This window comes from Fringilla coelebs (assembly GCF_963513975.1).
Source record: "Fringilla coelebs genome assembly, chromosome: 2".
NCBI classification, from domain to species: domain Eukaryota; kingdom Metazoa; phylum Chordata; class Aves; order Passeriformes; family Fringillidae; genus Fringilla; species Fringilla coelebs.
The window spans coordinates 10,892,719-10,906,356 of NC_140029.1; the positions used below are offsets into that span (position 1 = coordinate 10,892,719).

The window sequence follows — 13,638 nt, forward strand, 5'->3', positions numbered from 1 at the left end:
TGTCATCTTGCCTCTGTCTCCTCTTTACCCTTATAATTTTGCCTTCCTCTCTTTACCTGTTCATTAGTAGGTACTTCTCACTCATTTATTTCATGTTATGTATCTTCCTTTGAGTTATGATTTCCACACATATGAATTCTTTATTTTATGTATTTTAAAATGATGTTTCAAAATATTGGTCTTGAGTTCTTCAGTTTCTCTGCTGGGACATATTAAAAAATTCAAAAAACAAACAAAAAATTCCCAAAAAACAAAAAAAGCACTAATATGTATTGGAGATGGCAACCAACAATCAGACCAGGGAAAGAACACAACATCCTTCCCCGCATGCTGCTTAGGGTCAAAATGTATGAGGTTGTTATTCTGATAGTACTTTTATGAGTGGACTGAAGTGGTGAAGAAGAAAATTTTAGGTCATTAGGAAGGTGCACATTTCTGGTAAGAAAGCTGGCAATGTCAATATATTTTGGAAGATTAGTTAAATATTTCAGTAATTTTTTTTTATCCCTTCCTTGTAATTTTGTAAAGGAAGCAAGCTATTTTCAGTAAAAATCTAAGTACTGTTGAGCTGTCCAAGCAGAAGATGGTATTAGAAATGTTAGAATAAATTTTAAAATTGTGCTTTTAATGGCACCAATTGTATTTTTCCAGTTATTATACCATATATATTATTGTTATTTATTATTATTATACCATATATAATTGGTAGATTTTTATAGTTTCATTAAGTTTCTAAAAACATCTAGGTCTTTTTTAGTGCCAGGATTTTTAGTACTTTAAATTAATTTCAAAGGTAAAAGGAGACACTTTGGATTTGGCTTTCGGTACTTGGATGACTTTGGACATTTTTATTCTTTTTGAACTAGATTATATTTGAGTTGTGTAAATTGTTATCTGATAGATAGGAGTTAAAGGAATTGTAGAGTTCTATGAGTTTCTCTTGTTGCTATCTTTATTCATCAACATCTACTTCCATCTTACATTTTAAGTCCCTGAAAATTTGCTATTTCTCTAATAAGCTCAGGGCAACTTGTTAGAAATTACCATTTAAATTATTTGAACAGACTGTGCTCTTGCCTTGAAACTGTCCATCATAAATTCCTGTTCCAACAAGATCCTGTAAACAAGCAATTCTCACCAATGTATTTCATGGTAAAAATAGACACTTGGGTTGTAAGGAACTGTCTTTTACTTGAGAGTAAATTGAATCTACCTGAGGATTAGATAATGAGTCAACTTTCTGGTTCATCTGTTCCATGACTTCTCAAGTCTTTCACAATGTGTGTGAGACTCCCACCTCCAAAGTGCCATCCACTCCTGCTAACTCTGGCTTTGTTCTGGGATGCCATCTGTCAGATTCCAGCTAATAAGGAAATTAAAGTCACGTTGTCCATGGTTGTAGACTTAGGGAGCAATGAATTTGTTTCGTATGGCTTAAAGAGGGGGTTATATGTGGGGGAAGTGAGCTGTATTATACACACTAAGCCATGACTGCTCTGCCTCCTCTTCCCTCTCAAGTGCTACATCATAAAATGTTGAGAAGTGTAAATTCCAGGGATGAGTCTAACAATTTAGTATACTTCACAGTCCTTGAGAATTGTTTTATAGTCTAGCTCTCTGAAGCAAATGGTACTCACAGGCATGAAAGTCAGAAAAAGGAGGATTCTTATATTGTCTCAATATGCCCATGAAAGAAATTAACTCTGAAATGGGTAGTAAGATATTTATACCCTAAAAATAAAGTAGTCTGTGAGTTCCTTTCCTATTGCTTATACCCACATTATGTTTTGGGTTTTATTTTTTTAAATATTTTTTAATAAAAGTAACATGATTTTAAAAGAGTTTTAGAATGCATGAGCTTATGTTCAGCAAAGACCTCATACATGAGTTACTCCACTTGAAAAAGCAGCAGAAAACCACAACATTGTGAAATTCAGCATAGTAGGCAGCACAGTCAAGGTTTCTCTTGTGACAAGGCCATGCTATTTTTCAGGCTGTAACTATCCCACTATAAATGCATTAATCCCTAGAACACACTCAGCTGAAGTAATGAGAAAATAATCCAGGACTTTGGTTTCCCTAATTATTTTGTTGGTTTGAAACAAGTTAGAGACATCTAAAAAGTGTGTCAGGCAAGATGGAGTCCTGGCTACCTTGGGTTTTCTTTTTTTTTTTTTTTCAGGGGAGTGGTTGAGGTCTTCTCTGTGGTTTAAATTTTCCTTACCAACACCACTTTAGCTCCTTCCATTTTTGTTGTGCATCTTCTTGCTGCGCCAGAGCAAGGGAAGGAGAAAACAGGTCTGGCTGCTCAGTTCTCTGGTGCCAGAGCTGGTTGTGATTTTGTTAGCTGTAGCAAAGGAGGGGTTCCATCTTTCATGGCAAGTGAAGGGGAAAAAAAAAAAAAAAAAGGCAAGCAATTTTTTTATCAGACATGCAGAAATCATGAAATGCCTTTGTTTCTTGTTAGTTTCCTGGTTTCTGCAGTGAGTGAAAGTAGGTTGCTGCATGAGTTTCCTAATGGTGGGTCACCTCCTGAGCAGTTTTCTCCTACATGAGTAATGTTGTACCATGCCAAATTGAAGTTAGCATGTGCTTGTTTAATCTATGTGATTTTTTTATATTATTACAATATTGAAAAAAAAATATTCTTACATTAATATGAAATACAAAATTTAATTCAGTGGCTATTTAAAATCTGCAGGCTATTGGTATTTATATGTATTATGTGACTATCTGTACATCAGCTACATAAACAACAAATTATTTCTCAAGCAAAATTTTCAGTCTGGAATATTGTATAACAGTTAGGACTTGTGATTAACTAAGCTCTTGAGTTCTCATAGACATTTATGCAAGCTAATCAGTCAATGGTACACTTTTTTTGGTTTTTTGTTTGGTTTATTTTTTTACTTTGGAACACATTCTCTAGCATATATCCTTTCATTATAGGCATTTCAAGAAGATCTGGAGCAGGAGCAAGTCAAGGTGAATTCCCTAACCCATATGGTAGTGGTGGTAGATGAAAACAGTGGCGACAGAGCTACTGCTGCACTGGAAGAGCAGCTTCAGGTAAGAACTATATGGCAATGCTGGTCTCAAAAAATTGAAATAGAAAATTTTAATAAGAAAAAACAGATAATGAATATGTTCATGATCTACGGGATCATAATTTGTAGACAAATAATGTTTATAGAGAAATATTAAGATTATTCTGTATTTTTCGAAAGCACTTTTGAGGGGAAAGTCAGAATTTATTTCCCATTGTTTTCTCATGGCCGTGTTTCTTAGGAAATAAAGGGAAGAATCACTTAATTGTATTTTCTAAATACAATCATTTGAGTATCTTTAAAAGAATGACACATTGGAGATACATGTGTGATAGAGCTAGCAGCCAAGATATTCTAAAAGTTTTTCAAATATTAACTTGCTCATAATAAAAATCCACTATTTCACTTGTGTCTTTAAAAAGTTTCTGTTGCTGTATTATTTATATTCTAATGCTCTTACTGTAACTTCTGAATGAAATTGGATAAATGAAAGTTGGTAATTAATGTTGAGATACATTGAAGGAGCGTTTTCTTGTGTTGGTGGTCAGGTCTCTGGGGACACAGCTCAAGAGGAATTGCAATATTACAACCAAGATTCTTTCTATTTGCTCTTTCAGGAAGAAGAAACAGGTTTTTTTAAATTTTGCTTTATTACCTAAGAAAATAAGTTTTTGTGGGTTCTAAATCATTAACACCCTAGGTTTCTCTAGAGAAGCAATCTACATTCCAGCAGGTATAGCTGTAGCACAGATAGCTCTGTGCTGTCTTGAATGTAGCTAATTTAGGTACCAATACCAGCAAATCAGTACTTGCAATTTAGAGTAGGTTTCACTAAGATGCTGAGCTCTGCCACTTCAAATGCAATTCTGAGTTTTCTGTACTGCACAGTACAGTAGTAGCACAACCAGTCAAGATAACAATACAGCCTCTACTGATCCATAATCATTAATTTCTTTTGACTTCATCTTAATTGTCAGAACTGTGTTGCACCTGCCCAAAATAATCTTCACCTTCCAGAATATCTTGCCAGACAGCTCCTGGGAACTGTTCACTGGAATAAAGCAGATCCCTAGCAAGAACATGGTTCCTGAAGCAAAACTAAACTTGTAAAATATTTTGAATGGAAGAAGAGAGAAAATAATTAACAGTATTTGATATTTATGGAACTTCATGAGTAAGAAGATGTAGAATTGAGTTTTTAATAGTGTGAAAATCAAATGAAAGGTTGATGGATTGTTAGAAAATCTAATTTCACATCTTCAGAAAGAAGGATAAAGGTGGCAGAGCTTCATCCATATTATTACATTTGTTGGAAAGGTACCATTAGTATCCTATGCAACATCTGTGGCTGATCCATATTGCAATAAAGCATGGAGTAGAATTCAGACAATACTGCAATACCTTAAAGAAACATCATGAATAATTAATGTAAATACAGTGGAAATAGACAATTTGCAACTATACTAGTGCAGAAAACACCAATTATTACTGTCTTGGCAAAAGTACATTCCTTGAAAGATGCTAGAAAGACAATTGCTGATTCCCCTCACCCTGCAGCACGGGCTCTCTGAGCAGAGCATGGGGTGCTGTGGAACAGAACATTTGTTCTTCTGTTATGTCCTTTATTCATAATTTATTACAGAAGAATCTGAGGGAAAACATAATTCCATTGCTGTGGAAGTCAAAAAATATGTAGCAATATTACAGATGCTAATAAAACCCAAGTACAGATATAAACCTACAGGGTTTAGAATGTTAGGGAGGTGTGGAAACTTTTATACTTTAATGCCCAGGAGAACAGAGTTACCACAGTCCACCTGTTGCACCTCCTGTGAAATGTTACACCTCTTTTTTGTGTACAGGAACTGTTTGGAATTTTTTTTTCCTGTATCACTTGAAGTCTGAATATAAGCACAGGAGATAAAATGTGTTGACAGGCACAACCATTAGAGCATTTCACAAAAAGCACAATGGAGAAAAGTTCCAAGCTTGATTATGTATCTGTCAGTCTGACTTCTAAAAGTAGAACAAAACAAGAGCATGAACTGGCAGACAAAAGAGCTTAATAAGACTGGCTCACTGAGGTGCTGGTCAGGATCAGATTAGGAAGAAAATGAGCATTTATTTCCGTGTAATAGTCAAAGATGCATTTTCCAAGAAGGTGCAATTCAGTTTTGCATTTCTTTTTGAGGTGGTGATTCCTGAAATATTTTCATACATATAAATATCTATGTATATAATGTGTATTTTTTTCAAATGATTGTATCAGACAATTTTTTAAAGCCTCAAATGAACTTTTTGAGATGTTTCAAGAAGGTTGACAAGAATCTATGCTCATTTTAAATTAACAGTAAAGTTAATTTCTTTCAACAGTTCTTACTTTTCAACAGTAAATTTTTTGAGTTTTATTGCCTGTGTAAAAACATATCTATTTTAGAGGCAAACAATGGCATAGAAGCCAAAAGTCCCCTGAATCAAATTATTAATTGAAAATTCACCCTTGCTTGGAAAACTAAAGCTAAACACAATTTCAGGGCTTTTCTTAGAAACAGCTGTCCCTCTAATGTACTTTGAGAGATTACAGCTCGACTGGGTGAGTGTGAATATTAAAACTAATTTTACATTACTTTGCATACTTAACATAGCAGTGTGTGACATATTGAGAGGCTCTGTTTATGCTGCTACTGAGAACCCACTATTTAGACTTAAAACTCCAAGACCCCAATTAAAGCCAATCCTTAGATTTGCTAAGGCAGCTGTGGAATAAGGCTCAAATCTATATTTAGTGCTGCAAAATCAAACCACTTTAGTAGCATAGCTCTTGCTGTAGTTTGACTCCTTTCTACAGGAAAAATGGGGGAAATTATCTCCAGCCCAGAGAAATGGCTGGATAACATACAGAAACCATGAAAGCAGGGAGATTTTTTTTTTTTCAATAATTATACCCAGCAGATAACAGGTCTCTTACGGACTCTTGTGGGCTAGCTCAAATTAGAGGCTTCCCCAGGCTTCAAGGGTCAGGGTCTGTGCTAGAAAGAAATCTGTATAAAGTGTGTCAAATACTACTTGATGGCTTATTCCTCTGCTGGGGAAGAGGACCTGAGAGTGTATTTTCCAGGATTGTATGTTCATGTTATTCAGGGTACTGTCCGTTGATTGAAGATGAATTATGGGCTGTTCTTGTAAAAATACATCCAAATAAGTGAGGAATGTTAAAGAATGAATAGACTATTTCAGTTGACTCACTGAGCACTTATGAAAGGCAGTTACAGACTTCAGGAATTTCTAAGACCTGCTCATCACAACAGTATGGTATTCCTGGTTGATGCCTGGGAAGTTGAAAACTCCCATAAGGAAAAGGGTTGCTGATCTAGAAACTTCTGCTAATTCCCTGAAGAATAGTTTACATCCTGAGCAGCCTGGAGTTCTCCATCACAGATTTCCAACCATGGGACTCATTCCACCAAGTCTCATTAACATCACAGCTGTGGGACCTGACTAATGCTTCCAGTTCCTCCTGTTTGTTTCTCCCACTCTGTGTTCTGCTGCATGAAAGGTTGAGCACTTGAGGACTGTACACAAAACTTTACGTTGTTTGGTAGAAAATCTGTGAATAGGCTAAATATTCAGTTGTAAACAATCAAATTTGGATATAGGCAAAACCATTTTCCACCTTTTCTCATTATTTAAAAAAGTAGATAGTAATACCTGATTAGGAAAACATTTGTCAAATAAGTTCTGTTAGTTGCAGGCTTGCAGTACATGATTTTATTCCAGAGTTCCCAAGAGTTATGTTTTACTCATTTTCTTCTGTTCTTGTGCTTCCTTTACTTTGACCTTTTAGCAGACTCAAATATTTCCACTTCTGCTTTTGATAGTCATATAAAATATTCTTTCAGTGTCCTCTGAGAAGAAAAAAGACAAAAATATCTTCTTTTGTATGCAGATTTCTCTAAAAATTTGTGTTAGGGCTGCAAGTAAAGGCTTTTCTGTTGTTTTTTTTTTTTTTTTTTTACAGGAGGGCATTTTACTTGTTAGTGTGGATTCAATCAATTTCTCTGAAATTTTGTTTGGATGTTAGGAACACTTGGAGCAGTCTGAGTTTGTGGGCAGCAGTAACAGGCTACTGCTTGGTGTGAATAGAGAGTTTAAGTTGAGCACCATGTGATTTGCTATAATAACTGCTTTATAACTGACAGTCTTGACATGATATTTTAAACTTGAAACTTCATGTCTTAACTCAACCAAACAGTGTATGGTTGTTATGGCCTCTCATGAGAAATAACTACATTTAAGGTTGGTCACAGAATCAGCACTTCTATCAGCGCAGTTACTCAGTCATTTTGCTAACTTTATTAAAATAAAAGATCTTGTCAAATTATTGAGGGTGAAAAAAAGAAAGGTTGCCTCATTTTTGTTAACATTAAATTGTGATCTCTATGAGGAATATGTAAATACAAAAAATATAGCATTATATAATATCTCAAATTATTAGGGATCCATAAGAGTAATGAAGTAAATAACTAAATATGAAAAAAGGAAGAAACTATTATCTTTTTGTCAGGATTTGCTTTTAAGTGGGTGAAAAAATAAGAATGCAGTAATATAGAGTATCTTTCAGGTTTTTATAAGACTTTTTTTTTTTAATTTGGGAGCAGCTAAATAATTTGCATTTGATGTCCAGGGGTAATTAAGTCACTATAAATCATTGCAATAAAAGTTTTCTATCATCAGCTAAAATAAGGGAGAAGAAGATGGTTGGTGGTTTTTGTAATGTAAATACATACATAGTAGCAAATGGTACAAATACCTGGGAAACCTCAGTGGGATTTGGGCTGATTTGGGAGTTTATACGTGTGGGGTTTTTTACACTACAATATTTTAAAAGAGGTAAGTGCTTTGACCAGCTGTACAAATGATGAAACTTAAAAACCAATATTTTTTTTTTTGCTTTGGCCACATCTTTGCCCATTGTGTTTATGTTTCAAGTAGTTCTGTTTTGGGCATCTTAAAGTTTTTAAATAGAGTGAGTTTTTCAAAGTGTAGTAGTAGGGACTTGCAAGAAAACTATCTGTAGATTAATATTAAAATATTCAGTGTTTAGATCTATTGCTTTCCCTATTTTCTCCATTTTGATTTTATTTCAGATGAGCCTAAAATCCATTTCAGTGTGATGTGCAACATATTTTAAGAGCAAATGCCTGAGAAAAAAGTGAATAAGGAAACTATTTCCATAAAAAATTTGTAATGCCATTGGGAAAACAGCTTTTCTTGTTAAGGAAGAAAAAAGTAAACAAATGCTAAACAGACTTTTGTGTTTCTTTCTCTCCAGCACTTTGGAAAACGGTGGGCAGCCATCTGCAGATGGACAGAAGAACGATGGGTCCTTCTGCAAGATATTCTTCGTAAATGGCAGCATTTTGCAGAAGAGCAGGTGAATAGCTTTTTTTAAGTTAATTTTTTTAATTGGAATGTTCTTCAAAACATTAGAGGAAATATAATAATTTATATTTTTTAAAATATATATGTATATAGGAAAGGCCTGACTGAAGCTTTTTCTTTCCAATTTTATTTCAGTGCCTTTTTGACGCATGGCTTACTGAGAAAGAGGATGCTGTGAGCAAAATTCATACAACTGGCTTTGGAGATCAGAATGAAATGCTGACCAATCTAAGCAAATTGGCTGTATGTATTTTTAAATCTTCTGTTTTTATGTTCAGCTTCCTTAATCCGAGTCTGCATGCACATGGCTTTACCCCACTCTCAGACCATACGATTTCATACTTTGGGAGTGGGCTTTGCCTCCTGTGATGGAAGAGGTTGGTCCTTAGCCTTGCTGATAAAGGAACCAATAGATAGAGATGATTTTCTTGGTGGTATCCTTGGTCAAAATGTCATGAAGTAAAATAGCATTTTGCTGTATTAAAGATATGTATACTTTAGCAGTGAAAGTTTCTTTGTTGATACTGTTGGTGTATATATTGTGTGAGGCTGTATATACATATGTGCAAAGGAATTTGCATATGAATAAGTTATCCTTCAGCAAACCCTGTCATACATTCCTGAACTTGAAAAAGCTGAAGGCTCAGAAGTTATGAAAAGTTGAAATTAGTGTTACTTTACAACTGTACCTCAGCATAAGAAATGGAGTTGCATGCACAAAATGTACCCTTTTCAACACATCCTCCACCTCACTCTACAGCAAATTCTCAACCATGCGTGGTCATTATGGAGGGAAAGCAGAGGTGAAAAACTTGTGGCAGCCTAGACTTGCCAATGTCTTTTCAGCAGTAGAACCTCTGTAAAGAAAATAATACTCCATGTGCTATTTCTGTAATGATGACTGCCTAGCATTTAGGGGAAAGAAAACACTCGTGTCCATACTTTGGTTAAAACAGGTGAATTATTGCTTTATTAGAAGAAAAAAAGCCTGCTGATCTTTTCAGACGTGAATATTTCTCTATTATTAATTAGCTTTTATTAATTATTAAGTAATAAATATGAAATATCAATAAATTATATATTGTTAATTAAATATTTTTTACTGGATATACGTATCTTGGCTATATATCTCTAAGGCTCGGCCTTACATTTTTAAAAATTAATTTAGGATTTATTTCCTTCTAATCATTCTGTATGAAAAGTAGAAGCATTCAGACTCTGGGTTGATAGAAATGCCATGATGTTTATGAGGTTTGAGTAACTGTGATGCTTCTGCAATTTACTTCATTTTTTCCTTACATAAACAAATGTATAAAGCTTAGAAAAAATGAACTCACAGACTAATTGTTTAATTCCATTGTAGCTGATCCAGAATTGCTGGTAGATGTTCCTTTGATTCATAGAATGACTCAGTAGTTAATTTAAGAACCAAAAGATTGATTTTTAGCATAATCTTTAGACACTAATTATTACACTGCTACATAGGTGGTTTTTTTTTTATTTTTCCTCTCCTTCTTTTTCTTTCTGCAACACTTTAGGGGTATAAAAATATGCATTTAGAAGTACAGACTTGGATTTTGGTTAAAGATTTCTTAGGATTAAGTAAGCTTCTTTGTAAAGGAAGGAAAACATGTATTGTCTCAGTTTATATACTTGGAAATTCTAGCAATCTAACGTGTGAGCAGTCTTGAAGCTGACTTCAAGCCAGGCTTTTAACACATAATGGATTAGAGAAAACTCTAGATGCTTTAGAGTATCTTCATGAAGAAAAATGTATTACAAAAAATTCAAATTTGTTCAAAAAATGTATACTTTTAGATTTCAGAAGGTTGCTAGAGGACATAGGTAGAGAGGGTGAAATTGTGAAGTAGCAGACTGTTAAGGGTTTGCAAGTGTTAAGGATAGGGCCAGTTTGGGTACCTTTCAGAGGTGCTTGAAAATATGATGTTAAGAAGGAAACACTTCTGTAGTATTTTCATGTTTCCCTAATAAACTCTTATGAAGTCAAAATTATTTTAAAATATACCATGAGTTTAAATGGTAAGCATTATTGTCATGAAATAATTGTGGTCTGTCAGGAAACTGAGTGAACATAAAATAGTAAATAAAATGATTTGTCCATAGCCCTGAACCTCAACAAGAATCATGTCATCCTTAAAAGAACAGGTGGGGTTTATTAATTGCACCTTACTCCTTTTTACACATAAATAACTTTGATCTTTTTAGAAACATGATTCATAATGCAATAGTTTAGATACAATAAATATTGGTGGTATGTTAGAAGAAAACTGCCTCTTTAGTGATTTGCAGCAGAACAGCAGCTTTTACTTCTGGAATTCCCCTCTCAGGTTTTAGACCCAGTAGCAGTCGTTTCCAAATTCCACTGAGTATGTGTTTTTACACTCACACAATGGCAAATTGCTAGAAGTTTTGTGTATGGCAATTTACTGTTTTAATCTTGTCTGAACCTTCAGGAATTTGTATTAGTATATCAGCCACATGATGGTTTTTTTTTGAAGGGAATATGTTCTCCTCTTGGACTGGCTTTTAGAAATAGGGAAAAATGGGATGATGCTTTCCTGACCCTGACATGTTGTGCCTGTCTTTTGGTCTATTTTATTTTGACATGTGTTTGAATGTAGCAGAGGAGAAGCTGTCACCAAGGATCACTCTTATCATTAGGTCTGAATTGTAAAAGCAAGTCTGTGAGAGAATAAAAATGTAACTTTTCACTTAGAATAAAGACATTTATATTCTTAACAATGTATCTCGATCCCTCAGCTGTCCAGTCATTCCAGCAAAATATTACAGCATTAGTTGTTCCTGTTAGGCCTTAAGAATATTGGGTTTGATCTTGTAATATGGCATAAGAGCTTCCAGCCTATGTTTCTGCCTCACTTATCTGCAGGATTTTGCCAGATCATGGTTGTGTTCTTTAGCCAGTCTCATTAACTGGAAGGAAATTTCTGAAGGTAATTTTTTGAACCATTTAGCATTGTGACTGTTGATTTGAAATTCTACAACCTTCCTACAAGGCCCTAAGCATTTTAAAGGGATTTATATGAAACAGGTCTGTTGAGATGCAGTTCACAGTAGGAAAAAACCTTGACTTTTATATCACATTAATGTCCACAGACCGGAGCCTGCACCAGTGTGGGCACTCCACAGGGTCACAATTTCCTTCAGAGCACACCTTCCTTTTCTGGTGTGGGGTCCTCCAAAGACTGCAGTTTATTTCAAAGGACTTATTCAGAATTGTATGTGAAAATTTATCTTTGTTGTCAGCTCTCTTCTGGGACTTCCAAGTTTAAAGGTCAGAAAAACTGTTCAGCAGGTTGTCCCTCCAGTTCTTAAAATAATTCCTTAAAACAACTGGGCTTTTTGTGTTTTGTTTTGATTTTTAAATTTTCCACCTACCATTTATTCACTGACTCTATAATTGACTCTTTAATTCTTACATAAGGTGTAGGGTGAAAAAGAACATGGAATAGCTGGAAGTTGTGATGCGCTGAGAATGTAGGACTGAGGTGATATTTTGGTGCCATGTATAGCACAGACTTGATAGATTCTTTCTCATGCCTTAGGCCTACATTCTGTAGTCTGTAAAATGAAGGGTTTTTTTGGTTTTTTTTTTGTGTTACAAATAATGAGAGCTCTTGAAAAGGTATACAAATATACAAGATCTACCTCTATATATTTATAGTATATATTTCATTATTATAGAATTAATATTTTCTTGCTTCACCCAACATTTTTGGGGTTTTTTTCCATATAGAAAATAAGTTAGATATTACAATGTTTTTGACTGGAATAAATTTCTTTGCAGCCAAAAATTAACTTTACAGTGGGTGTAGCTGGTTAGACTCTTACAGTAAGCAAAGTAAGTTTCTGATCTTTAAGGAAAAGAAAAAAGCAAGACGTAAAAACTTAAACTCCCAAAATAGAATCACATTACCAAAAATAAAGAAATCCCTTTTTAGTGTTCCAATATCAGGGTTTATAATATGTACTTGGCAGAAGTTATGACTGATATATTTGATAATTAATTTCATTAAGCAAACTACCATGTCTTGTCTTCCAAATGATAATATTTCATAGTTACTATTATTATTTTAGATCTATTATTGTACTGGAAAAAAAAACAGAGCATATTTTTGGCCATTGCGGCACATTGACAGGTTTTTAATGAAGAAATGTGAAAACAGAATCTCCCAGTATAGTTTTCCAGACTGACTGTAGCTGTCACAAAAGCATATTAATTTGCAGTGAGAAATATCTTTAAAAGAAATTTTTAGCATCCTTTTTTTTGTAGTGTTTCACTTCCTGCTTGTGCTCCTGGTGTCTTGGGTTGATGCTGAGCTCATGGGTGTGTTATACAGCTGTTGTGTGCCAGGGTGATTGGAAATCAGACATTGCTCCTCAGAACTAACTGATGTTTCACAGGATATAATTTTTCATTATTCCACTCAGCGTAGGGTGGCTTCCATATGATCTTTTTCTGACGCTGTAGGCGTAAAAAAAGGTCAAATATAGCAGTGCTTGAAATTTAACATGCTAAACTGGTTTGCGTCTACTTTCCTCCATCTGTTAGGTCTCCTACTACTCTGAAAAGAAATTCTTCAATATGAAGTTAGCTTCACCTTCTCAGGGATACATCAATTTAAATTTTGATAATAACTGTACCCACCCTTAGTAATTATGATGCTTCAAATCAAATCTGATTAGAAAGAGTGCTGATTACAAAGACAATGAATCTTTCTTTTGCTAAGTTGCATTTTTAATTACAGTTTTGGATTATATAGCTGTAGGAAAGTATATGTAGACTGGATTTTGTTGTCTAACCACTTGCTTGGTTATCCTTTTCATGCCTTGGGGATTAGAATGCAATCCACAACTGCATAGAGAGTTTAAAGTTTGGCTATAGTTACCAGGATTAGGCTGTAGAGAATAAATGTTTAAGGAATGAAAATCAGTGGAGTAAACCAGTTAAGGCTTTAAAAAGTAAACCCAGGTAAGAACTGGAGCTGTGGATGATCCTTGCATCTGTGAATAGCCTGTTTCATAGGCAGGCATGTATGGATGTCTGGAGTTTCAAGGTCCTTTGGTGCAGTGTGTTTTGGTTTTTTGGTTGTGTTCTTTGTTGAGGGGG

The 13,638-nt window shown here is 34.6% G+C and overlaps 1 protein-coding gene across 5 annotated transcripts in view; it reads left to right on the forward strand.

The window, feature by feature from the left end:
* DMD (dystrophin) overlaps window positions 1-13,638 on the forward strand; it is a 972,793-nt gene that overhangs the window by 271,974 nt on the left and 687,181 nt on the right. For all 5 annotated transcript variants that reach the window (XM_084201221.1, XM_084201219.1, XM_084201223.1 and 2 more), the window contains exons 12-14: window positions 2,950-3,069; window positions 8,380-8,481; window positions 8,625-8,732. In XM_084201221.1, the coding sequence (XP_084057347.1) occupies window positions 2,950-3,069; window positions 8,380-8,481; window positions 8,625-8,732 (330 nt within the window). The remainder of the gene's footprint in view (window positions 1-2,949; window positions 3,070-8,379; window positions 8,482-8,624; window positions 8,733-13,638) is intronic.